This window comes from Sphaerodactylus townsendi, linkage group LG08 (genome assembly GCF_021028975.2).
Source record: "Sphaerodactylus townsendi isolate TG3544 linkage group LG08, MPM_Stown_v2.3, whole genome shotgun sequence".
Lineage (NCBI taxonomy): Eukaryota > Metazoa > Chordata > Lepidosauria > Squamata > Sphaerodactylidae > Sphaerodactylus > Sphaerodactylus townsendi.
In genome coordinates, this window is record NC_059432.1 from 111337635 (window position 1) to 111365588 (window position 27954).

The 27954-nt window shown below is 48.8% G+C and overlaps 1 protein-coding gene across 1 annotated transcript in view; it reads left to right on the plus strand.

Annotated features, from left to right (window-relative positions):
- The window catches only part of PDE6D (phosphodiesterase 6D), a 47928-nt gene that overhangs the window by 17892 nt on the left and 2082 nt on the right, over positions 1–27954 (plus strand). The window contains exons 2-4 of the mRNA XM_048505516.1: positions 17664–17752; positions 23972–24097; positions 27211–27316. Coding sequence (XP_048361473.1) covers positions 17664–17752; positions 23972–24097; positions 27211–27316 — 321 coding nt within the window. The remainder of the gene's footprint in view (positions 1–17663; positions 17753–23971; positions 24098–27210; positions 27317–27954) is intronic.

Sequence of the window (27954 nt, forward strand, 5' to 3'; positions counted from 1 at the left end):
CTGTGCACTCCCACACATGCCAGCTGGGTGACCTTGGGCTAGTCACAGCTTCTCGGAGCTCTCTCAGCCCCACCTACCTCACAGGGTGTTTGTTGTGAGGGGGGAAGGGCAAGGAGATTGTCAGCCCCTTTGAGTCTCCTGCAGGAGAGAAAGGGGGGATATTCAAGTGTCACTTGTTCCCAGATATATTCTAGCCACTTCTGAAATGTCCATTTTTTCTTTTCTTTCCAGCCCAAGGCTATTGTTGCATGGGCTGCTTTAATCGTTATTTTATACATATAACTATGTTTTTGTCCACCCTTCTGTCTTCCGTTACACCCATGAACATTAAGTCATTATTTAAATCAATATTAATCTTCACCAGTTTCTTGATATATAACAGTACAATTGTCCAAATTGTTTTTACTTCTGCACATTCTATCCACATATGGCTATAATATGCCTCTTGGTCTCCACAGTGCCAGCATTTGGAACTAAGTCCTTTTATCGTTTATGCTAGTTGTTTTGGCATTCTATACCATTTTAATATCACTGTTCTTTCTAACTCCACATTTCTCGATCTTTATATTTCCCCAACTGTCTATTAGTTTTTCAGTTCTGCCAATGTCTAGAAATCCTTCCTTCTCCCATTTTTGATTCAATGTTCTTATCATGAATTCCAGCAGTGGTGTAGGAGGTTAAGAGCTCGTGTATCTAATCTGGAGGAACCGGGTTTGATTCCCAGCTCTGCCGCCTGAGCTGTGGAGGCTTATCTGGGGAATTCAGATTAGCCTGTGCACTCCCACACACGCCAGCTGGGTGATCTTGGGCTAGTCACAGCTTCTCGGAGCTCTCTCAGCCCCACCTACCTCACAGGGTGTTTGTTGTGGGGGGGGGGGGAAGGGCAAGGAGATTGTCAGCCCCTTTGAGTCTCCTGCAGGAGAGAAAGGGGGGATATAAATCCAAACTTTTCTTCTTCTTCTTCTTCATCACCTACCATATATTTGTATATGAGCCCTAGAATTTTCCCTTTGCATTTTTCATATAGTTCCAGACATTTCATCATTATACATTCTCCTTTTATCCGTGAAACCTTTACCCCTCATTTTAGGATTGCACTATTGGTCAGCTCGGGTTTTAAGTTTTTGTTTGTGTTGCAGCTGTTAAAATTAGCACGAGATCCTTAGAAAGACGATGCCCTCGCAGGTTACTTCTTTGTGAATGAGTCAGGGGGCCCCCCAGTCTGCAGTGTTGATGCTGCTTTTGCTGAAGTGGTAGAAGGGGAGGGGACGGCCCCTTTGTCTTTGGCTGAGCTGCTGTCGGCCTGAGTAGGAACAATAATGCCACTGATGGAATGATCCAGGAAGGAGTCTCACTCAGCAAAATAAAATGGGCTTCCTGAAATGTTTCCCACACGTTGTGGTGTAGGGGTGGACTCCTAAATCTAGGGAACCGGGTTTTTATTTTACTTTCGATTTAGAAGAAGAGAGAGGAGGGAGGGAGGAGTTTGGATTTATATCCCCTTCTCTACCTGCAGGAGACTCAAAGGCTTGCGATCTCCTTCTTGCACTTCCCCTCACAACTCAGATTACACCCTGTAGAGGTAGGTGGGGCTGAGAGAGCTCCGGAGAAGCTGTGACTTCTGTGACTAGAGGCCTGGTGCGCCTAGAGACTAGTCTTCTTCTTCTTCTTCTTCTCTTCCTTCTTCTTCTTCTTCTTCCTAGCTACTTCTTCTTCTTCTTCTTCTCTCTTGCTTGCTTGCTTCTTCCTTCTTCTTCTTCTTCTTCTTCTTCTTCTTCTTCTTCTTCTTCTTCTTCTTCTTCTTCTTCTTCTTCTTCTTCTTCTTCTTCTTCTTCTTCTTCTTCTTCCATCACCCGTCTTTTGGTGACCTGCGCCCCGGCAAAGCACGTATTGAAATAGATGCCAATTCCATTTACAGCGCTGCTATTTTTTGGTTTCCATTTTTTTACGAAAGACGTAACGTGACTACCCTCTTTGCACTCGACCTGGCTTCTTCTCGACGGCAGCAGGCGCTCAAAGATCACAGCCGTTTCTAGCAGCGCCTCCAAAGCAAAGTGTCTTCCTGCTCCGGGCGGGCAAACGGTCCCCTTTCGCTGGGCGCTCTTCCCGCAAATGCCGCCTCCGCTGTTCCCCTTTCGGTCCGGCTCGATGAGCGCCCACTTGGCCCGCGGCAGCTGTTTTTGAGTGGTTCTCTTCCGTTCCTGACCTCTGCCAGACTGTCTGGTCTTGCCCTTTGGTGCCTGCAATGCTGCAGTTTTGAAATGCTTTCAATGTGGTTTGGGGAAAACGCTGGCTCTGCAGAAAGGAAACTTTGAGCTAGGCTAGGAGCAGGCGGGCGGGCGGGCTGGGCAGCTAATGCTGTGAGCGGGAAGCGTGCTTGTGCAACTGGAGGAAAAAGCTGGGCAGCGGGATCCATGAAAACTACTAGAGCGTGTGTGTAGTAGTAGTAGTAGTAGTGTGTGGCCAATGGTTTGGAATACCTTCCACGCAACGTGGCAGTTAGATTGGTGTTTACTGGAATATGCTGCCACAGGAGGTGGTGATGGCCACTCACCTGGATAGCTTTAAAAGGGGGCTTGGACAGATTGATGGAGGAGAAGTCAGTTTATGGCTACCAATCTTGATCCTCTTTGATCTGAGATTGCAAATGCCTTAGCAGACCAGGTGCTCGGGAGCAGCAGCCGCAGAAGGCCATTGCTTTCCACCCCTCCTGCCCTGTGAAGGCTCCCAAAAGGCACCTGAAATTTGGGCCCACCAAGCGAGAGTAGCAGTGAGCTGGACTAGATGGACTCTGGTCTGATCCAGCTGGCTTGTTCTTATGTTCTTTTGGTTGTTGTGGGTTGGAGGATCTCGTTTTGCACCCCGCTTAAGGCTGGCCTGTAAAAATCTGGAGTAGAAAAATAAAGAGAAAGTCCAAGTTGGTGTCCAGGCATGGATCTTTCTAGGAGAGTTTGGATTATAACTCACTTTTCACAACCGTTGGGACTCCCCGGGCAGCTTAGAAGCTCCTCCCCTTCCTCTTCTCGTGACAGAATTATCTTGTGAGTCAGGTGGGCGGGGCTGAGAGAGTTCTGCAAGAACTGTAAGTGGCGCGAGGTCTGGCCCTCCTGGGCCATCGTTAACTTCCCTGGACAAACCCGGTTTTATTTATTTATTTAATTTTAATTTTATTTTATTAAACTTATAGGCCGCCCTATTCCCGAAGGGTTTCTGGGTACTTGGATTTGACTGGCCACCTTCAGACTGAAAAGCGGGCGCTGTTACACCTGGCTGAATAATTTGGGACACTGTGCACTCGAGGAACCGGCGAACCGAGAGGCTACAGACTTTTTCACCTAAAACCGCTGCCCTTGTTTCGAGACCGCATGGAAAACTGTATCTAGAAGCCGAAGGGGATCTCACAAGCAAGCCGCGGCTAGTTTTATTGAGATTTATGTAAGCCCCTGACCCCAGCTGCGTTCCGCCCCCAAACTGCATGGGGAGTTTGGGGGTGGGGCACAGTTGCATGGGGGTGGCCCTGCAGTGCGCCCCCCATGACCTCAACAAGTGTACCTGGGGTTCCAGCCCCCCGCTGCACCGCTGAGATGACGCAGTGCCGTAGTTCTGCCTTTCCAAACGTTCTTGAATCTCTCAGTGGCGTAGGAGGTCAAGAGCTCGTGTATCTAATCTTGAGGAACCGGGTTTGATTCCCAGCTCTGCCGCCTGAGCTGTGGAGGCTTCTCTGGGGAATTCAGATTAGCCTGTGCACTCCCACACACGCCAGCTGGGTGACCTTGGGCTAGTCACAGCTTCTCGGAGCTCTCTCAGCCCCACCCACCTCACAGGATGTTTGTTGTGAGGGGGGAAGGGCAAGGAGATTGTCAGCCCCTTTGAGTCTCCTGCAGGAGAGAAAGGGGGGATATAAATCCAAACTCTTCTTCTTCAGCAGCCCCCGTACGTTAAAAGCATGCATGAATAAACCATTCCTGCTCTGGGGGTACTGGGGCAGGGCTGGGGGCGAGGTTGATCATGAAAACTCACAACCGTAGTGACGATCTTGTGCTTCCGCTATACTCTTTTTTCATCCTTTCCTTCATGGGACCATCAATGTAAGTCAATACTTTGACTTCCCACATTACCTTACATCAGGGGTGACCAGCCTGTGGTGCTCCAGATGTTCATGGACTACAGTTCCCATCAGCTCCTGCCAACAGGGCCAATTGTTTTAACCCAGGGGTGGCCAACCTACGGTGCTCCAGATGTTCATGGACTACAATTCCCACCAGCCCCTGCCAACATGGCCAATTGTTTTAACCCAGGGGTGGCCAACCTACGGCGCTCTAGATGTTCATGGACTACAATTCCCACCAGCCCCTGCCAACATGGCCAATTGTTTTAACGCAGGGGTGGCCAACCTACAGCGCTCCAGATGTTCATGGACTACAATTCCCTACAATTCCCATCAGCCCCTGCCAACATGGCCAATTGTTTTAACCCAGGGGTGGCCAACCTACAGCACTCCAGATGTTCATGGACTACAATTCCCACCAGCCCCTGCCAACATGGCCAATTGTTTTAACCCAGGGGTGGCCAACCTACAGCGCTCCAGATGTTCATGGACTACAATTCCCATCAGCCCCTGCCAACATGGCCAATTGTTTTAACCCAGGGGTGGCCAACCTACAGCACTCCAGATGTTCATGGGCTACAATTCCCATCAGCCCCTGCCAGCATGGCCAATTGTTTTAACCCGGGGTGGCCAACCTATGATGCTCCAGATGTTCATGGGCTACAATTCCCATCAGCCCCTGCCAGCATGGCCAATTGTTTAAACCCGGGGTGACCAACCTATGGTGCTCCAGATGTTCATGGACTACAATTCCCATCAGGCCATGCTGGCAGGGGCTGATGGGAATTGTAGTCCCATGAACATCTGGAGCACCATAGGTTGGCCACCCCTGCCTTGCATGAACCTCAGTAAAATTAGCCGAGGCTGTTGGGGCAGCACCTTTTGGGGGCCCCTGAATGTTCACGCTGGCACATTTGACAAATTTCACAAACGTTGGTCTTCTGTGACTCTTGGGTGTGTTGCAGTCAGTGAGAATCGTGCTCGCCTTTTGCCGTTTTTAGAAACCGAGCGCGGGGAAAGCCTTTTCGCGCAGCATCGTGGGCGTCTCCCAGAAGCAAGCGCATTCGGTGGCTTTGTCGTGGGAGAGGCGCGCTCTGTCGATCCTTAGATTTGTCCCGCAGAGGGAAATGAATGGAAAAAGCAATTAGGGACGGGTTAGCATAGTTGGAGCTGTTTTGATCCCTCGGGCTTCCTCTTGCAATCTGATACTTTTGTCGGCGGTTCACTAACAGCTGTGAAAATGGTTTCAAAGGTTACGGCTGCAGGATAAAAATGATTGCCATCCTCCCCCTCCCCCTCCCCCCCCCCCACACACGCACACCATTTCTTTTCTTGGCTCCATCTCATTCTCAGCCCTGCCTCTTCTGCAAAATGCTTCCAGAAGACCAAGATTGCTGATTTCTTAAGGGCTCCGAGGATCTTAAGATTTTTCTAGCCACCCCCAACCGACTGGGGCCCAGGGCGTCTTCCAACAAGTTAAAAGTCCGGATAGTACGTGCAAAATAAAAACAATAGGTAAAAATTAAGTATGCATTAATAATGGAACCAACTGTAAAATCCAGTTTCGATCAATGCATGGTAGTAGCTGCTGTCCAACAAATGAGGCAGGCCAGAACAACCTTCTAATAGAGGTTGTCAGCCCCTTTGAGTCTCCTGCAGGAGAGAAAGGGGGGATATAAATCCAAACTCCACTCCACTCCTCCTCTTTCTTTCCCCTCCCCACAAAAGGCACCTTGTGAAGTAGGGGGGTTAAGAGAGTTTGGAGAGCACTGTGATTAGCCAAAGCTTACTCAACAGGCTTCATGTGCAGGAGTGGGGAAACATACCCAGTTCGTCAGATCAGAGTCCACCGCTAATGTGGAGGAGGAAGAAGAGTTTGGATTTATGTCCCCCTTTCTGTCATATAAGGAGACTCAAAGGGGCTTACAGTCTCCTTTCCCTTCCCCCCCCACAACAGCAAACACCCTGTGAGGTAGGTGGGGCTGAGAGAGCTCCAAAGAACCGTGACTAGCCCAAGTTCACCCAGCTGGCACGTGTTGGAGTGCACACGCTAACCTGGTTCCCCAGATAAGCCTCCGCAGCTCAAGTGGCAGAGCAGGGGATCAAACCCGGTTCTCCAGATTAGAGTGCACCTGCTCTTAACCACTACACCACGCTGGCTCTCTGCAGCTCAAGTGGCAGAGGGGGGAATCAAACCTGCTTCTCCAGATTCTCAGAGTCTGCCGCTCCTAACCATTACACCACGCTGGCAAAGCAATGCCATTTGGGTCTGCTGTTCACCCCAGTCTGTCCGTTCGATGGATTGGAGGTGGCTTTTGATATATGTCTCCGGACCCCTTTTCCGGGTTTCTTGTCTCCCCTCCGAGCCCCGGTCCTCGCATCCATCTCCTTTCTTGACGCCTACTTCGCTACCTCTCCGGACTCCTCCGAACGAATGCTTGCTTTGGAGCTGTGTTAACACGGCTCCTCCGTGCCCTTTGCGATCTTGCCTGCAGGTCTCTGCTGCTGCTCTGCGGATCAGGCGGTTTCTATTTTTGTCCCGTCTTCCTCCCGTTTGGAAGGCAGAGTGGCTAAGCCAATTAAACACGCTGGGAGGTAAGTGTGCACGCCGGTCCGGTTCCAGCATTTCCAGTTGCTGCGTTATCACTGAAGCGTGTCTTAGCACCGGAGACTCTTTCCAACTTGGTTAAGCCGCTAACTAGATCTTCGTCAGGCAGCTGCTCTGCCTGCTGTTCCGGGATTCTTTCTCTGTCTCCCTTCCCTCAAAGCCGCCGGTCAGTTGTGTTTGTGAGCAGCCCTTTTGACTGGAACGTCGTCCGTGTCTTGGAGGGAGAGCGGAATCTTTCCAGTTGAAAAGCAGTTGTTGGGAACATCAGGCGGATCTTTTTCCTCCTTCGTGTTGTAGGAATCATAGAATCGTAAAGATGGAAGAGACCCCCAAGGGCCATCCAGTCCAACCCCCTGCCATGCAGGAACGCACAATCAAAGCACTCCCGATATATGTTCATCCAGCCTCTGTTTAAAAACCTCCAAAGAGGGAGACTCAACCACACTCCAACACAGTGCATTCCACTGTCAAACAGTCCTTACTGTCAGGAAGTTTTTCCTGATGTTTAGGTGGAATCTCTTTTCCTTCGCTTTGAACCCATGACTCCTGGTTCTAGTCTCTGGAGCAGCAGAAAACAAGCTTGCTCCCTCACCAACATGACATCCCTTCAAATATCTAAACATGGCTATCATGTCACCTAGCCTAAATACTAAGAAATACACATGTTGCACTCTGGCTGTATCCAATCTTATATACTGATCTTACATATTGGCAGGAATTGAATGGACTAAGTGGTTATTTATGTTTAGTTATAAATGTTGGAAGACTTATACTGTTTCTTGAAGAACTTTGTCAGAAAAATGGAGGAAATGTAAATACAAATAAGAACATAAGAACAAGCCAGCTGGATCAGACCAGAGTCCATCTAGTCCAGCTCTCTGCTACTCGCAGTGGCCCACCAGGTGCCTTTGGGAGCTCACCTGCAGGATGTGAAAGCAAGGGCCTTCTGCTGCTGCTGCTCCTGAGCACCTGGTCTGTTAAGGCATTTGCAATCTGAGATCAAGGAGGATCAAGATTGGGGTAGTTTCAGAGGATCGACTTCTCCCTCCACTCAATCTCAATCCAAGCCCCCCCTTTAAAGCTATCCAGGTTAGTGGCCATCACCACCTCCTGTGGCAGCATATTCCAAACACCAATCACACGTTGCGTGAAGAAGTGTTTCCTTTTATTCGTCCTAATTCTTCCCCCCAGCATTTTCAATGAATGCCCCCTGGTTCTAGTATTGTGAGAAAGAGAGAACAATTTCTCTCTGTCAACATTTTCTACCCCAGGCATAATTTTATAGACTTCAATCCTATCCCCCCTCAGCCGTCTCCTCTCCAAACTAAAGAGCCCCAAACGCTGCAGCCTCTCCTCATAGGGAAGGTGCTCCAGTAGGAATTGAACGGACTAAGTGGTTATTTATGTTTAATTATAAATGTTGGAGGACTTATACTGTATCTTGAAGAACTCTGTCAAAAATGGAGGAAATGTAAATACAAATAGAAGTGCTAAGTTGATTAATTATATGTAAGATCAATATATAAGATTGGATACAGCCAGAGTGCAACGTGTGTATTTCTTAGTATTTAGGCTAGTGCTGACATTGCACTCTTAGAGATAGTGGTGATTATCATGCCACCTATTCACCTTCTCTTCACCAAACTAAACATCCCCAGCTCCCTGAGTCTCTCCTCGTAGGGCATGGACTCCAGACCTTTGACCACTTTGGTTGCCCTCCTCTGGACCCGTTCCAGCTTGTCAGTATCCTTCTTGAATTGCGGTGCCCAGAACGGTACACAATATCTTAAAGTGGGAAATGTGGGTAATCTTCAATATATATCGTCAGTTGGATCTAATGAGGTTTTGCAAAGGGGAAATAATCCCCCCCCCCCCAGCAAAGCTGTGAAGTCTTATTTATTTCAGAGCGGGAGAATTGGGCCCATGCTTGCATTTCTTCATCAGAGCTTGTTACTTATTGTTTATTGTTCTTCCACGGAGTTTATTTGCTTAACGTTAGCTTGGTTGTGTCGTTTGTGCGTGTGTAGATGAGTACATTCCGATCAGAAAACTAACCCAAGAATTAACATCTCATCGGCGGAGATGTGATACCTGATTAGTGCCCGGCAGAGCCTTTCAAACGTTCCGCAGTTAGTGCAGCCTAAACTGTGCCGCTGTCTTCGTTATGATGGACTATGAGTTGTATGTGTCAATGAAACATATGTCGTAACGTGCAAAAATATAGCAGTAAGCATTAAAATAACGTAGTGATAAAAACCTGGTACTTCAAGAATGCTTTCCAATTTCCCCCTATCCCCATAAATTAACAGATCCCTAAGGAAATAAAGGGGAGGGGGAGAAGGAAGAGTTTGAGTGTTGGGATTTATATCCCCCTTTTCTCTCCTGCAGGAGACTCAAAGGGGCTGACAATCTCCTCGCCCTTCCCCCCTCACAACAAACACCCTGTGAGGTAGGTGGGGCTGAGAGAGCTCCGAGAAGCTGTGACTAGCCCAAGGTCACCCAGCGGGCGTGTGTGGGAGTGCACAGGCTAATCTGAATTCCCCAGAGAAGCCTCCACAGCTCAGGTGGCAGAGCCGGGAATCAAACCCGGTTCCTCCAGATTAGATACACGAGCTCTTAACCTCCTCCGCCACTGCTGCTCCTTTGAGGGAAGGGAGGCTAGCTAAGTTGGAAACACAAATTATTTTCGAGACCAGACCAGACAGTTGGAGGAAATATGCAGAGAGGCAGGCCAGGTGAATGGCCCCGAGTTTGTCTTTGTGGTTGCATGACTGGATTGTGTGTTTCTGCCTGTTTAATTTCTCAGATTAGGGCCAAACATAACTGGCAAAAAAAACACCCTTTTGTTTTTCTAATGAAGACCATCTCTGGATGTATTTTTTGAAATGTTCTACAACACCATGGGGTGTCTTTTGCTTCCCACCCCCCCCCCTTGGAGTACGTGAAACAAAGGTTTTGATTCTTTCCCCCTCCACCCCAAATTAGGTGATATCGCATACCACCACCCTGTGCCCACCCCCCTCCCCCAAGAATCATTCTAGGCTTAAGTACTATGAATTGTGAAAAGTTGTGCATGCAAGTCATTTATATATTTATACAGGGGTCTTCAAACTATGGCCCTCCAGATGTTTATGGACTACAATTCCCATCAGCCCCTGCCATCATGGCCAAGTGGTAGGGCTCATGGGAATTGTAGTCTGTGAACATCTGGAGGGCCGTAGTTTGAAGACCCCTGATTTGGAGCTTCAACAGGAATTGGAACAAACTTCGAAAGCATCTGCTACCAAGATGCAGTTCTGAGGATCTGTTTTGCAGGGTACTCTAAACTAGCTGTCTGAATTAGGACGTAGTGATAAATCTTTAAAAACAACAATGTTCCTTCCCCATGTTTTTTAAAAAGGTACCAAAATACGGTACTTCCGAACTGGGCCCCTAACCCTTTCAAGCATGCGGGCTCATGTGAATTTTGACATAGGGCGGTGCACGCAACCACGAAACGGCTACTGCTGGGGCCTGAGCCAGTGTAGTATAGTGGTTAAGAGCAGGTGCACTCTAATCTGGAGAACCGGGTTGGATTCCCCGCTCTGCCACTTGAGCTGTGGAGGCTTATTTGGAGAACTGGATTAGTTTGTGCACTCCAACACATGCCAGCTGGGTGACCTTGGGCTAGTCACAGTTCTTTGGAGCCCTCTCAGCCCCACCCACCTCACAGGGTGTTTGTTGTGGGAGAGTAAGGAGATTGTAAGCCCCTTTGAGCCTCCTTACAGGAGAGAAAGGAGGGATATAAATCCAAACTCAATCCAAACTCTTAAGCAAAATCCTAGTAGTAACTCAGAATCTCTTGTTTAACAGGATTCTTTTAAAAATGAACACCCACAGGAATGCAACAGACTTCCTTGTGCTGTGGTGGCAGCTACTGCTGAGGCTACTTTTTAAGGAATCTCCACAGCCTTGCTGGCCAAAAGCCCTACGTGCCCCCACTCACGCTGTAAAAATAGTTAGCGGGTGCCAGGAAAGATGTTGACGTGAGCCGTGGTGCCCTGGGGCACCGTGCTGGGGACTCCTGCCTCAGATGGTAGGCGTGGCGGGAAACTGACAAAAACCCCGAAGAGGCGAGAACAGCCAGGCCATTAAACAAAAGGCACAAAAGTGCGGTTTAACATAACTTAGAAAGCAACTGCCGAAGTTGTATCAACCGCAGTAACTCTGCTTAGTGGGTTACATGTAGTATTCCATACACAACCTTTTTCTCTCCGTCTTGCCCTGTATTTTCCACACTCAGATGGCAGGCGTGGCGGAAGATTACTTTGCCCACATAAAATACTGGGTGGTGATTGTATCTTGGTGATTGAGATGCATTCCTGTCAGTGTAACTGCTTTTAAATATAAATGTCTATATCTATCTGCCTGCCTGCCTGCACAGTGGTGGGATCCAAACATTTTAGTAACAGGTTCCCATGGTGGTGGGATTCAAACTGTGGCGTAGCGCCAGTGGGGCTGGGCGGGGCACGATGGGGATGTGGCCGGGCAATCCGGGGGTGGGGCGTTCCTGGGCAGGGCTGTGGCAAGGACGCAGCCGCTGCGCCAGTCCTTGGGCGGGAAACAAATGCACGCAGGCGCAGGCTGCCACGCACGCCGGTGCACCTCCTGCTAGACTGCTTCAAGTTCTGCGCGCTACTGCTGAGAGGAGGGGCGTAACTGAGGCAAAAATCAGGTGGCAAAATCACCCATTAGTGACCCCCTCTCGGCACACACAAATAATTAGTAACCTACTGTCGGGAACCTGTGAGAACCTGCTGGATCCCACCCCTCCCCCTCTTCCCCCCTCCCCCTCTCTCCCCCCCTCTCTCCCTCTCCCTCTCCCTCTCCCTCTCCCTCCCTCCCTCTCTCTCTCTCTCTCTCTATCCATCCATCCCTCCCTCCCTCCCTCCCTCCCTCCCTCCATCCATCCATCCATCCATCCATCCATCCATCCATCCTGCTTTTAAATATATAAAGTGTATATGTATACACATATATACACCATGTTTCCCTGAAACTAAGGCAGGGTCTTATATTAATTTTTGCTCCAAAAGATGTGTTAGGGCTTATTTTCAGGGTATGTCTTATTTTTCCCCCTGGTTTTGCACCCCCCACATGACCAGACCAGCTGCGCCGGGGAATCTGTAACTAGGGCTTATCTGTGGAGTAGGGCTTATATTTCAAGCATCCTCCAAAAATTCCCAAAAAATCATCCTAGGGCATATTTTCAGGGTAGGTCTTGTATAGAGCCTGCCAAATGTTACCACTGCTGTGATGGAGACCTTCTTGCCTTGATGTTTGTGCTATGGTTTCACATGCTTGGTAGATAACTAGGCTCACCCCTAACGCCCTCCACTCCCATGGGAAGCAGAATGTTTCCGTTGTACTGCGGGGCTTTATCTGTGTCTGTCGCTGACCTCGGGGCGCCTAGGCTCCGAAGCAACTCTTTCTCATATTCTTGGGGAAAACGGGAGGGGGGATTGTTTCTGGATAAAGGGGGTTGTGAAACCCAGGTTTGTCAGAACTGGCCTCTTGCAAGCTGGGTGCTTCGTTACCTTTGTCAATCGTAAACAACAAATCCCCCTGTCTGGCTCTAATGCAAAATTAAAAGCTCCATTTTAATATAAACATTTAAAAACACATCAATGAACATATAAACTATACATACAATGGACAACAGCAACGATAATTCGAGACCCCACATACACTCTTGCACAAAAAAAGGGAGAGAGATTCTCTGGACCGATGTATACACAACAAGTCTCTACCATGAGAACATCATATTCAACGAACTAGTGGGCCCGGCCACGCGTTGCTGTGACTGAGTCTGGTGAAGTGGATAAGAAAGAAAAGGGGAAGCGAGCGGTTCGAACATGTGTCATTGCACAATGCTTGCAAGGGAGGGGAGGGGCAAGGGGCCCCTCGCTCCCCTCCCTCTCTCCCGTTCCCTTGCATGGCAACCCGGCCAGTCCCTCCCTAACGTTCCCCTTCCTCTGCTAGGGTGGGTGGGCCATGTCCCGGTGGGCTGGTCCTGTCCCTTTCACTCCCTTCCCTTGCAGGCAAATTATCTAGCGTAAAACACGCTGAGAGGCATGAGCTACGTTGTGCTCAAATTTCAGGGAGTGTTTTGGCCTTGTAAAACCCCTGACCTCCTCCCTCACCTTCCTTCCTCCTGTAGGGTAGGTGGGCCATGTGCAGATGGCCCACCCCATCCCTTCTTCACCCATAAGGCAGTGGTTTCTTCTAAGCGAAGTTGCATGGTTGGTTCCCTTTGTATCAGAGGGTGTTGCTTTGATGGGCTAGCAGATGGCGCTTCGTTGCGTGAACAGAACTGTGGTTCCAACTGTCAGCAGGTGTGGCATGTACATTAACAATAACTGGCACAGTTGTGACATGTACACAACAGGAGGTGTGGAAACAGCATGAAAACCTGGCCGCACATGAATGCGACGTTGTGTGAAAATTTCAAAGCAATCGATCCAGTAGTTTGGGAGATTACCTGTCAGCAGAAAAACGCACTGATAAATTTTTATATATATAGATTGTGCACGGTTGTGAGGTGAACAAATTGGCTGGTGGCCAATCTCCGATGGAGGTGGTAGTATTGACTTGGGATGAATTCGATACTTTCGACTAAAAAGACTTCTTCAGCCACTCACATCATTCTGGTACAAGTTGTTCTATTACAACAACAACAATAATGGTATAAATATATCAGTATAATAATAATAATAATAAACCTTTAATGGCATATATATAAATTATACAATGGAAATTAAAATTGGCTGGTAAAAAGTTAAAAAAAACAAGCATCATGAGGGCTGGAATATTAAGCCACTGAATTGGGATTGAGTCTACTGAGCATTTGGGAACGTTCAGTGATGGCAACACACAAGGATCTAGCAGTTTGTTCGATGGTAACAGCGGAGTTGCTGTCTAACAAGAACAAAGTTTTGACAGCATCTGTAGTGTTGCCTAGAGCAGCTAAGAGAGGGTTAAGTAGTCTTTCCCGCTCTACAGCATATAGAGGGCAATATAATAGAACATGATGGACGGTTTCTTCAAGACCAGGATTGCAGGTGCAAGATCTATCGGAGGATGGAAGATGGTGTTCTCTGTTGTATCGTCTGGTAGAAGGAAGAACATTGCATCTGGCTAAGGTGACGGCGCGTCTCAGAGTGGGCTCATGTAGAAGATGTAGATAGTTAGCCGGAGTGGGAAAATGAGGCAAAATATGCAGATGGATTGGAGAGCAGGTTTTGTTTGCTTGTGCCATCAGTTTCTGGTAGTCCTGCTCAAAGAGTCTTTGAAATGTATCAGTATATACACATACATTCATTCATCAACAATGATAATCCGCAGGGCAGCACAGGATGGCCCAGGAGAAATAGATGCCACCAAGTGGCTCATTGCGTATACTTGTTGTGTATACATTGGTTCAGAGAATCTCTCTCCCTTTTTTTGTGCACAAGTGTATGTGGGGTCTCGAATTGTTGTTGTTGTTGTTGTCCATTGTATGTATAGTTTATATGTTCATTGATGTGTTTTAAAATGTTTATATTAAAATGGAGTTTTTAATTCTGTATTGGAGCCAGACAGGGGATTATTGTTTATGACTGACATTTATACTGTCTCAGGCTTTGCTTTGTTTTGCTGCGTTACCTTTCCCATAAACACTTCCGATCGACAATCCAGAGTCCATTTACTGTTTCAAGCCTCGAGACCACTGGTGGGATTCAGCCGGTTCGCACTGCTTTGGCAGAACCGGTTATTAAAACGGTGCTTGTAAACAACCAGGAGCAGCAGTGGCGTAGGAGGTTAAGAGCTTGTGTATCTAATCTGGAGGAACCTCTAGTTTGATTCCTCTGCTTCCTGTCAGCTTCTGAGCTTGCTGGAGGCTTCTCTGGGGAATTCAGATTAGCCTGTGCACTCCCACACAAGCCGGCTGGGTGACCTTGGGCTAGTCACAGCTTCTCGGAGCTCTCTCAGCCCCACCTACCTCACAGGGTGTTTGTTGTGAGGGGGGGAGGGCGAGGAGATTGTCAGCCCCTTTGAGTCTCCTGCAGGAGAGAAAGGGGGGGATATAAATCCAAACTACTCCTCCTCCTCCTCTTCTTCTTCTTCTCCTCCTCCTCCTCCTCCTCCTCCTCCTCCTCCTCCTCCTCTTCTTCTTCTTCTTCAATTATTTGGATCCCACCACTGCTTGACACCTAACATTGGGCTCAGCTCAAGAGGTGGGGGTTGGGGGGGTGGCTGCTTCAGCTGGCCCAAGAACAGCTCCAGGGGTGTGTGTGTGTCTCTGGACTGGCAAGCCCACATCAGGGCGGGGCGGCTGATTTGAGAGGGTTTATCAGGCCTGCAAGCCAGTTGAGGCAACCCCCCTCCCTTGCTCCTGATCTAGCCTGGCTTGTGGGCCTGAGAAGTCCTCTCAAGGGGCCGGATCTAGCCCCCGGGCTGCATGTTTGACATCCCTGCCCTACAGCAGTGATGGCGAACCTTTTTGAGACCGAGTGTCCAAACTGCAACCCAAAACCTGCTTATATATCGCAAAGTGCCAACCCGGCAATTTAACCTGAATACTGAGGTTTTAGTTAAGAGAAAATGGTTGGCTCTGAGGCATACGTTATTCGGGAGTAGGCTTGGTGGTAGTTGTTGGCTTTGCTTTGAAGCAATCATGCAACTCTTTGAACGGGTGAATCACGACCCTAGGAGGATTTACTCAGAAGCCAGCCACATTGCCAGCAACCGAGCTTACTGCCAGGGAAAGGATCGCGCTTTAGTTCTTTGCATGCAAATCAGTGGGGTTTAACAGCTTAACAGGGTTACCTACACTGCTTCCCCAAAACTAGGTCTTAGGTTTAATGCTAATAAACCTAGCAGCCCAGGCCAGCCTAGATGTGTGTGTGGGGGGGAGTGATTTTCCATCCCCCGCATGATGAACTCTGTTTGTTCATGCCCACAGAGAGGGCTCTAAGTGCCACCTCTGGCACCCGTGCCATAGGTTCGCCATCACTGCCCTACAGGGTCACTGAAAGTTGGCCGCGACTTGATGACACCCTACCATCATCTTGACCGGCCCCTGAAGGAGGTGCCTTCTAAAAGTCAAAAGCATCTTCTGTAAATGAAAGTAAAACATAGGTGTCAAACTCGCGGCCCTCCAGATGTTATGGACTACAGTTCCCATCATCCCCTGCCACCGCCTGGCCGCCTCCGGAGTACGGGGCACTGTCCTTCAGTGGATTGTCTCGTTTCTCCGGGGTCGGAATCAGCAAGTGAGGTGCGGGGCCCATCAGGCCCGCCCCTCGGCAAGTGCCCGCCCAGTGCGCGTGTACCCCAGGGGCATTATTATCCCCGCTTGCTATTTAACATCTACATGCGACCCCTTGCTCAGCTGGTAACGGGAGTTTTGGGCTGATTCCTGTCATCAATATGCAGAGATGACACCCAGCCTGGCCTAATGCTGTTGATGGAGGGGAGCAGCCACGCTTCTGCCTCTGCGCGCTCTCACAATACAGCATTGTAATGGAGGCGGTCCAGCTGGCTGGCTGCTGCACCAGAGCAGGTTAAAATCTGAACTCCATCGAAGACGGAGATCCCCTGGCTTGGCCGTGAAGGGGGAGGTGGGACTTTTCCGTAGCCGCCGTGGAGGGGCCATGATTGGCGCTCACCCCCTCCGTAAGCGCTATTTTCCTGGGGGTCCACCTGGATTCGCTCTCTCTCTAATGGAGACTCCAGGTGGCCCATATAACCCGGGTTGCCTTTTTTTCCCCATCTTCGCCAGGCCCGCAGCTGGCCCCCTTCCTCTCCTGCAAGCGGATCTTAGCCACAGTGATCCATGCAACGGTCATCTCCAGATTAGATTCATATTGTAACTCGCTTCTACGCGGGCCTTCCCTTTGCGCTTTTGATCCGAGACTAAAACTGGTGCAGCATGCGTGGCGCTGCTTGTTCACAGGGTAGTCTACCTGGGGAACACATACACATCCAGCCTGTGCCAGCGCCAGCTGCATTGGCTCCCAGTAGAGTTCCTCGGATCATCTTCTTAAGGTGTTGGTGTTGACCTCGTTAAGGCCTTTACGCTGCCTGGGACTATCACAGATCTTCGGTGACCGTGACACCCTGGATATGTCCCTTGTAATCGGCCTCTTCGGATCAGTTGAGGCCAACTCTACTTTGTGGTCCTCTGGCCCTCGGGTGATGCGGTTGGCCTCCACACGGGCCAGGGCCTTCACTGCCTCTGGCCCCCCGCCTGGTGGAACGCTCTTCCACCAACTGTCCTCACCCCGCGGGATCTTTGGTGAGTTCCTGCGAGGGCCTGCAAGATCGGAGCTGTTCCACCGGGCCTTTGGAGGAACCGGGCCGCTTTGGATGGTGCCTCCCCCTTTCATGGTCTCTGCCCTCATGGCCCCTCTACATCTGGGACTCTGCTTATCTCCCTTTGGGGAGAGGATTTCAAATACAGAGCAGCTGGATGCCATTTATATTTGTTATTGTATTTTTATTGTATTATATTTATTATTGTATTTTTATTGTATTTTATTGTATTGTATTTATAAGACTTAGCTTTTACTGTTTTATCGCAGCTTTTAAAGATTTTGCCATTTTATTATGTTTATTGTTGTACACCGCCCAGAGCCCCTCGGGGATAGGGCGGTATAAAAATCTAATAAATAAATAAATAAATAAAAATAAATAACATCTGGAGGGCCGCGAGTTTGACACCTGTGCAGTAAAACATCACGGTGAATTTGAATCGGCGGCCACGTCTTCGTTCTGGGAAACGTCTGTGCAGAGAACTCTCCCGAGGTTTTCATCGGTCGCTTTCGAAACAGATGCCTTAGACTCGATCGTGTCGGGATGGGCCAGGAAACGTAGTCGGTAGATTTAAGAAATGCCCTCTGTCTTCCTTAACCGCTTTGCAAACAGAAATTGGATGAACCTCCGGGATGCCGAAACAGGGAAGATTCTCTGGCAAGGAACCGAAGACCTCTCCGTCCCTGGGGTAGAACACGAAGGTATTTCTGCGCCGGTTCGTGTATTGTGGGAAGCGTTCGGGCTCAGAATCAGCTCAATATTGTGGGTTTTCTGCGCTGTATGTCACAACTGCAAATAAACTCCAGGTTAGGTCAAAACTCCTTGGAATCAGCCGCTTGGCTGAGGACCTTTAGATTCTGGCTGCGAATTCATTTTCTCTCGGACTGTAATTCCCTGGTCCACCGTTTGCTCTCTGACACCCATTCCAACCCCTGGTTTTCCATAATTGAAGAAAAAATGGCCTCTATTGGACTGTCAGTGGATGCACTTCTCCCTTTGTCCTATTCAGAAGCTTATAGGAAATTAAAAGGTCAACTATTGGATAGAGAGTTCTCTACCCTAATCACCGCAGCCAAGAAAATGTGTATCCCCCCTGTATTTTTCTCTCCCATTTGAACGGGGCCACTTGGCACACTACCTGTATGGCTTAATAAACCCTGCTCAAAGGAGAGCCATAATGCTCGCCAGGTTTAATGCTATGCCTTCTGCCTTGTTGCCTGGCAGATTTAATAAGCAAGAAAAGGCTAAAAGATTGTGCCCATGTAACAATGGCTCAGTTGAATCTCTGGCCCACCAATTACTACACTGTCTCAGATTCCAGGAAATCAGATCCAAGTATGTGAATCTTACTCCTTTACATTTACCCCATCTCCCCGATTTAATTAGATTACACTACTTGTTGGACAACCCTGATCCTTCTCTCTGTATGATAGTGGCGGACTTTCTCCTGGAAATTACTAAACGCCAGTAGATTTCCTTCAACCTAACATTTATTTCCTGTTTTGTATATGCTTTTTAATCCGTTTTTTATTATTGTTGTGCTGTTGTCTATGCCAATAAAGGCTTGCTTAATTAAAAATAAACTCCAGCCAGACACACGCACAGGCGTCTCACAACACTCCCACCTGAGAGGTGAACGAAACAGAGACCCAGCTATACAAATCGCCGCACGCTGCGTTACGGAGAGAAACACGTCTTACCTTGACATGCCTCTCAACAGCCTAGAACACCACCAGCAGCCGGCCGTTCCGAGCCTCTACTTGGTGACAGGCGGGGGTGGGAAAGGGATCGGCATGAACCTCCAGCCTTGTTCGGGGTTGCCGAACATGCGGCAGATGGTGGTTCGTAGCACCATCTGAGCCTCTGACGGTTTAGCGTAGGCAAAAATGACATTCTCTGCCGCTCTGCCACTGTGAAAAACTCTTTCCTTTGCATGAGGACTGCCAGTAACAAACCTTGCCTTACAATGGTCCCGTCCACTTTCTGGAAGGATTGACAGGTACTAGTGGGTGCCTGTGAGCACCATGTTGGGGAATCCTGCTCTAGCAAGTAGATTGCAGGTCACCAGTGAACTGCTGGACAGTTTTTAGTGGACCGCCTAGCACTTGCTGGAGGCAAGGATTCTTGCAAGGAGCAGCAGTGGCGTAGGAGGTTAAGAGCTCGTGTATCTAATCTGGAGGAACCGAGTTTGATTCCCAGCTCTGCCGCCTGAGCTGTGGAGGCTTCTCTGGGGAATTCAGATTAGCCTGTGCACTCCCACACACTCGAGCTGGGTGACCTTGGGCTAGTCACAGCTTCTCGGAGCTCTCTCAGCCCTGCCCACCTCACAGGGTGTTTGTTGTGAGGGGGGAAGGGCAAGGAGATTGTAAGCCCCTTTGAGTCTCCTGCAGGAGAGAAATGGGGGATATAAATCCAAACTCCTCTTCTTCTCCTCCTCCTCCTGCTCCTCCTCCTCCTCCTGGTCCTCCTGCTCCTGCTCCTGCTCCTCCTCCTCCTCCTCCTCCTCCTTCTTCTTCTTCTTCTTCGTGTGTGGAATGAAGTGGATCCTGATCAAATCTATCAGGGCACTCCTTTGCCTTCTTCAGGAAGATACAGAGGCTTAGTGGGGCAAAATGGCGCCTCCTGCGCCACGTGGAACCTACGCACTGCCTCCCTATCCTCCTGCACGCCCCTCAAGACCTCCTGTGGTAGGGGCAATTAATGCCCCACCCCACACCCACTTTACTCTCAGAAGTGTGCTGTGAGTGGGGGATTCCCATATGACCTTGAATCGCAGGGTGCCTGGGGTGTTTGTCCCCGGATGTCCCTCCTATTATAACTACAATGAACTGCATTGGTTGTATGAGAGGAATTCACTTATTTCTTCTCTTCTCTTCTTCTCTTCTTCTCTCTTCTTCTCTCTTCTTCTCTTTCTCTTTCTTTCTTTCTTTCTTTCTTTCTTTCTTTCTTTCTTTCTTTCTTTCTTTCTTTCTTTCTTTGTTGTTTAGATTTGTAGACCTACCCCATCCCTCTGGGCAAATTCTTAGGCGTGCAACAACAACATCAACATATATACAGTTTATAAATAAACAATTATTACATTTACTAAAATCCATTAAAACCATTAAAAACAGCGGTCAATACAAAATTAACAGGCGTCCCATAACCCAATTTATTAAAAAGCCTCCCCAAAAAGCGAGGGAACAGCCGACTCCTCCCCTAGGAAGGTAATGTAGATGTAAACAAAATAGAATGGTAAAAGTAAGTGAGTAAGAGGGTAAGGGGGGGCACCCTACTCAGCAACTGGACACTCCAAAGGCCCGGCGGAACAACTCAGTCTTGCAGGCTCCTCCAAGTGAATTCACCAAGAACCTGCAGGGCCGTGGGACAGTCCGGGAGGGAGAGGTGAAACTCCCACTCAGGGCAGGCCAGAGGCTGTAAAGCTGCCCTCGGCCATTGCCGTGTGGAGGCCAGCCGCATCACCGAGGGGTCAGGGACCACCAGCAAATTGGCCTCTGCCGAACACAGAGGTCGAGTAGGGGCATATGGGATAATGTGGTCTCTAAGGTACAAGGGTCTCAGGCCATGTAAGGCCTTAAAGGTCAAAACCCACACCTCTGATTGCGGGGGGGGGGGGGGGGTTGAGCCATAATTAGCTGTCAAAGGTTTTTGAAACATTAACTTTTGTTTAAAATAACCACAACACAAAGCTCTAATCTTCCAACGGGCCAGCTATTTATGCAAAAGACAAAAGCAAATGGGTTCAGGGCTGTTGTGAAATTAATTTTGTTTTAACCAGCAACGGGTTTTTCTGCCAGCGTGAACGATTCACGGAACGCATCTTCTTTGTTTGGGGAGGTCAACCTCGAAATTATAATTTTTTTAAAAATTAAATGAACATGAAAATAAAGCAAGGCGACGCCTGAAAAAGTCCATTTTGAAAGCATTTTCAAGGTGGCTGCAGGGATAGCCAATAGATAGAAGGCATCTGGTACTGCCAGGCAACTTAATTTATTGCTCTACACTTGCTGGACCTCTCCCAGTAAGGAAATTAAGAAGGGGAGGTCACCGTCTCTGCTTCTGCTGTTCTTGGCATTGTGGAAGAAGAAGAGTTGTATTTATATCCCCCCTTTTTCTCCTGTAAGGAGACTCAAAGGGGCTTACGAACTCCTTTCCCTTCCCCCCCTCACAATAAACACCCTGTGAGGTAGGTGGGGCTCAGAGAGCACCGAAGAACTGTGACTAGCCCAAGGTCACCTAGCTGGCATGTGTTGGAAAGCACAAGCTAATCTGGTTCCCCAAATAAGCCTCCACAGCTCAAGTGGCAGAATGGGGAATCAAACCCAGTTCTCCAGATTAGAGTACACCTGCTGTTAACCACTACACCATGCTGGAAGTGCTCGGCTGTGGCCAGCTGGCAAAATCTGAAGCGTCAGTTGCCCCATAAATCATAAGAACATAAGAACGAGCCTGCTGGATCAGACCAGAGTCCATCTAGTCCAGCTCTCTGCTACTCGCAGTGGCCCACCAGGTGCCTTTGGGAGCTCACATGCAGGAGGTGAAAGCAATGGCCTTCTGCTGCTGCTGCTCCCGAGCACCTGGTCTGCTAAGGCATTTGCAATCTCAGATCAAGGAGGATCAAGATTGGGAGCCAGAGATCGACTTCTCCATAAATCTGTCCAAGCCCCCTTTAAAGCTATCCAGGTTAGTGGCCATCATCACCTCCTGTGGCAGCATATTCCAAACACCAATCACACGTTGTGTGAAGAAGTGTTTCCTTTTATTAGTCCTAATTCTTCCCCCCAGCATTTTCATTGAATGCCCCCTGGTTCTAGTATTGTGAGAAGGAGAGAAAAATTTCTCTCTGTCCACATTTTCTACCCCAGGCATAATTTCATAGACTTCAATCATATCCCCCCTCAGCCATCTCCTCTCCAAACTAAAGAGTCCCAAATGCTGCAGCCTCTCCTCATAAGGTGGAAATGGTAGTCCATGAACATCTGAAGCGCCAGAGTTGGAACACACCCATTCTAGGGGCATGACATGTTCAATTCAGACTTAGTTATGCCTTCACTAGTAAGAGATCCCGAGAATCCGTTTTTCTTCTTTTGACGAGACACGTTGGTGGACTTTGGAGAGCCTGCGAGAGCACGTTCGGCGGCACCTGGCTGCAGGTGGCCGATCCTGGCTCTGCGCCTCACAAGTGTTGTCTCTCCTGCCCTGCCCGCGGCGGTTTCTCCTCCCCATCGCTTAGCGCAGGATGTCTTTCGCTGATTGGGCCCGAGAGCCTCCCTGACTCATGACTGGAAATGCGCAGCCAGATGGAGGAAATGCCCTGACAAGCCATTAATCTGGCTTTTTGCTCCTTTTATCAAGATCCACTTTAGCGTTCAGCTCTCTTTGCTTGCTTGACCCTCCCGTGCTTTTTGCAGAAAATCGCCGGGCGCATAACCTGCTTAGCAACTGACAGCGAGTCGTTAAGAGGCTCAAAAATATCATTAAAGCCTATCGGATGGACTCGGCAACCAAGATAATTTGATAATATCCCTGCTGAGCAGGAAGGGCTGGGAGCTGAATAACTGCCTTGCCGGCCCTTATTCTCTCATTTTCTGAAATTGCCGGGTTTCTGAAATTGCCTTTGCCCGCTCTTCTCTGTGCAGACTGATTTTAGGATCTGATCTTACAGGTTGGGTATATGCTGTTCTTGCAGACTGATAAAGCATCCCTACGGTCACAGTGGGCTCGAGAGGCATCGTTCCAGTCAAGAAGTGTCAACAGTTTAAGAACATAAGAACATAAGAACTGGCCTGCTGGATCAAACCAGAGTCCATCTAGTCCAGCCCTCTGCTACTCGCAGTGGCCCACCAGGTGCCTTTGGGAGCTCACCTGCAGGAGATGAAAGCAATGGCCTTCTGCTGCTGCTGCTCCTGAGCACCTGGTCTGCTGAGGCATTTGCAATCTGAGATCAAGGAGGATCAAGATTGGTAGCCATAGATCGACTTCTCCTCCATAAATCTGTCCAAGCCCCTTTTAAAGCTATCCAGGTTAGTGGCCATCACCACCTCCTGTCGCAGCATATTCCAAACACCAATCACACGCCAAGCGAAGAAATGGGTTTCCCTTTTATTCGTCTCTCTAATTCTTTTCCCCCAGCATTTCTCAATGAATGCCCCCCCTGGTTCTAGGTGATTGTGGAGAAAGAGAGAAAAAATTTCTCTCGGGTCAACATTTTCTACCCCCACGCATAATTTTATAGACCTTCAACTCCTATCCCCTCAGACGCTCTCCCTCTCCAAACTAAAGAGTCCCAAACGCTGCAGCCTCTCCTCATAGGGAAGGTGCTCTAATCCTTCAATCATCCTCGTTGCCCTTCTCTGCACTTTTTCTATCTCTTCGATCTCCTTTTTGAGATGCGGCGACCAGAACTGAACACAGGACTCCAAGTGCGGCCGCACCACGGCTTTATATAAGGGCATGACAATCCTTGCAGTTTTATTCTCAATTCCTTTCCTAATTGTCCCCAGCATAGAGTTTAAGGCCTTGTCAAAGACTTTGACGGCCAGAATCACTAGGGTGTTGTGTGGTTTCTGGGCTGTGTGGCTGTGTTCCAGTAGCATTTTCTCCTGACGTTTCACCTGTGTCTGTGGCTGGCATCTTTAGAGGATCTGATGGCGGTAAAGCAAGTGGAGTATATATACCTGTGGAATGTCCAGGTTGGGACATTCCACAGGTATATAACACATGCAAATGACACATTCCACAGGTATATTACACTTGCAAACTGCACCCTTAACACTTGTTAACCAATGCAAATGGCTCTTTTTCCCACTGCCTGACTCTGACAGAGCCCTCTCCCACGTCCGTCCCCATGCTTCAAATCCTTTGCTTGTCTTATTCCTCTTGAGTAATAATTATGCTTTTCTTGCTTTCCTCTCCATCAGCTCGAGTCCCTAAGAAAATCCTGAAATGCAAAGCCGTCTCTCGGGAGCTCAACTTCTCCTCGTCAGAACAGATGGAGAAATTCCGCCTGGAACAGAAAGTGTATTTCAAAGGACAATGTCTAGAAGGTACCGTTTGGATCTGTGAGGGTCCAGGCGATGGGCAGTGTGACTGGGCTTGAGAGAGAGAGAGAGAGAGGATAATGGCAGGTTTTTATCGAACTTCAAATGTACTCTGGCTGATAGTTGAAGCCTGTTGTCAAACCCGGATGTGTGATCCAAATGAGACTCTGGAACTTGAAGGTTAAGAAGCCTTTATTGGTAGATACTTGGGTACGAGGGGAACAGCTGGTTCTGCCAGAATCTGCAAACAACCCCAGTATATCAAACCGCGTTTCTATTTTTGGAGCAAGTCAGTAGCTTACATGAGTGAACATTTAAGTCTTCCCCACCAAGATCTGTTCTTATATAACAGGGGTCTGCAACCTGTGGCTCTCCAGATGTTCGTGGACTACAATTCCCATCAGTCCCTGGCTGATGAACATCTGGAGAGCCACAGGTTGCAGACCTTTGTTATATAATTACCCATTTAGTGAACAAAAACCTTTACAGAATGAAAGAAACTGGTCCCTTGGGAGGAACTGTGGCTCAGTGGTAGAGCCCCTGTTCTGCCTGCAGAAGCTACCAGGTTCGATTCCCGGTGTCTCCAGTTAAGGACTAGGTTACAGGTGATGTGGAAAACCCCAACCCAAAACCCTGGAGAGCTCTTTCCAGTCTGAGCACACAGTGCTGATTTTGCTAGACCTAATGGAACTGGGGAAGTCGCTGGTGCACTAGACAAGAAGTCAGCAAGGTCCAAATTGGAAAGAATTACCCAGGGATGGGAGAACACCTCCTTCTCGCACACTTATAGAAGCAGTGTCTCACGAGGATAGCTTTTAAGCATAAGCATTTTATTGTCATTGTGCACACACAACGAAACTTACAGCAGCATTCCTCGATGCCCACAATTTCAGACTCATACCCCCTCCTCACTTTCCCCTTCCTCCACCCATCCCTACACAGCCCCAAACACATCAACACGAAGCCGCAGAGTTCAGCATCGCCACAGCTTTAGAGTAGAAGCTGTCTCTAAGCCTCTTTGTCCTAGTTTTGATAGACCTGTATCGTCTGCCGGGTGGTAACAGTTCAAACAGAGAGTGTGCCGGATGAGACGTGTCTCTCAGAATATGTTGGGCTTTCTTTAGGCTTCGGGAATGATAGAGTTCTTCCAAGGAGGGGAGAGGGCAGCCAATAATCCTCTGTGCAGTAGTGATCACCCTTTGGAGCGCCTTCCTATTGGCCACTGAGCAACTGGAGAACCATACACAGATGCAGTAGGTTAAGACACTCTCTATAGCACAGCGGTAAAAGGACACCAGGAGTTTTCCATTCAGTTGTTGTTTCCTTAACAGTCTCAGATGGTACAGTCTTTGCTGGGCCTTCTTAACCACCGCGGCAGTCTGAATGCCCCAGGTCAAGTCCTCTTTAATCATGACGCCCAGAAATGTAAAACTAGCCCCCCGCTCTACTTGATCTCCACTTATAGTCAAGGGCTGAATTTCTGAGCTATTCCTTCTATAGTCCACTACAAGCTCCTTTGTCTTGTTGGTATTAAGAACCAGGTTTTGCCGCACAAATCACTGAAAATGTCTGCAAAATGTTTTTGCCCCCCCCCCCCCCCAATCTAGTTTGTCTGCGCTCACCCCCTCAAAACAAGTACTGGCCACCATTTTGTGATTTTTGGGGTGTTTTTTTAAAAAAAAACTTTTAGTGGATTTAATGCTTCTATGCCCCAGTTCTCCATAGCTCGTGTGATCAATGCATTGTAGATTTCACACACACACCCCCCACACAATTTTTTAAAAAAACTGACAAAAATAAACAGGTGCGATGGAACAGAACAAGCTCAGAAAATGGCACCAAGGAAGAAATCTGGGGGCTGCAGGGAGGCATCGGAAATGTCTTTCAAAGACCGCACAGCAAGTGAAAACATTTCCGCAAAAGAATCGCCGATCTTGATGCATTTGCAACGTTTTCCGGCTGGAAATAAAACGTGGGGGTAAGAACTCTGCAGAAGTCTTCAGAGGGAACATTTTCTTTTCCTGCCTCCAAACGTTTTGAAGTGTCTGTGTGGAAAGGACTGCTCCCTGCCCTTCAGGTGTAGAGTCCTGTTCTTGGATGGCTAAATGTGACATTTCTCAGAACTTTAGTTAGCCACATTAATCCTTGGAAGAGCGCCCCAGATCAGCTGTATTCTGATACCTTTTTATTAGGACGAACCACACTCTTTGTGAGTGCAGATCGTAGAGTTTTCCAGCATGGAGAGGACTTAGCAAATGCCCTTCGGAAATGCATTTCTTGGCTAGGTTTCCTTTGGCCGCTCTTAGTGAAAATGAATGGCCTGTCTGAGATCTTTTGGAAAAGGCCTCTGCTGTTTTGCAAGATTGAATATATCAAGCAGCCGACTGGTGGTTTTTGGCTGTCCGTTGCCCTGACTATGGTTTTGCTATTACTTACGCAACTTTGTGTGGATTCTCTCTGTGTTACTGTTGGGGAAGGTGGCCCAGGAAGCTGCTGAATGCGTCTAGACCAGGGGTCTGCAACCTGTGGCTCTCCAGATGTTCATGGACTACAGTTCCCATCATCCCCTGCCAGCATGGCCAATTGAGCAATTGGCCATGCTGGCAGGGGATGACGGGAATTGTAGTCCATGAACATCTGGAGAGCCACAGGTTGCAGACTGCTGCTCTAGGCCAGTGGTGGCGAACCTTTGGCACTCCAGATGTTGTGGACTACAATTCCCATCAGCCCCTGCCAGCATGGCCAATTGAGCAATTGGCCAATTGGGCATGCTGGCAGGGGCTGATGGGACTTGTAGTCCATGAACATCTGGAGAACCACAGGTTGCAGTCTGCTGCTCTAGGCCAGTGGTGGCGAACCTTTGGCACTCCAGATGTTATGGGCTACAATTCCCATCAGCCCCTGCCAGCATGGCCAATTGATGGGCTGATGGGAATTGTAGTCCATAAACATCTGGAGTGCCAAAGGTTCGCCACCACGGCTCTACACTGTACAGCTTTGTTTTAACCGCAGAGGGAGGTTTCTCGGCAGACAGTCGCCTAGATGGGCACCAATGGTGGGAAAGGAGGGGAAACTGGACAGTGCTGGCACCATCTCTTTCTCTGTTCCTCTCTTTGCAGAATGGTTCTTCGAGTTTGGCTTTGTGATCCCCAACTCCACAAACACCTGGCAGTCCTTGATAGAGGCGGCACCAGAGTCTCAGATGATGCCCGCTAACGTCCTAACGTGAGTCGTTCCCCCTGAAACCCCCGGCGAAGAAAAGCTACGTAGAATTGGGGGTGGGGGTGGGGTGGGTTGTTGCTAAATGCCTTTGACATTGCATGTGAACCCAACCACGGTTAGGGCGGGTAAAGCAGGCACTACGTGTATACTTCTGTTGTTTTAATCTATATTTATTGTTAGTAACTGCTGCTTAAGTTTTTAATGGGTTTAAGTTTTGTGTTGTATTGATTTGCTGTCTTAGAGAACAGCCATATTGTGAGCCGCCTCGAGCCCTTCGGGGGTGAGGCGGCCTATAAATTTAACAAATAAATAAAATAAATAAAATACATTCAGCCTTAAGGCCCAGGAACCTTGGGCTAGTCACAGCTTCTCGGAGCTCTCTCAGCCCCACCTGCCTCACAGGGTGTTTGTTGTGGCGTAGGAGGTTAAGAGCTCGTGTATCTAATCTGGAGGAACCGGGTTTGATTCCCCGCTCTGCCGCCTGAGCTGTGGAGGCTTATCTGGGGAATTCAGATTAGCCTGTGCACTCCCACACACGCCAGCTGGGTGACCTTGGGCTAGTCACAGCTTCTCGGAGCTCTCTCAGCCCCACCTACCTCACAGGGTGTTTGTTGTGAGGGGGGAAGGGCAAGGAGATTGTC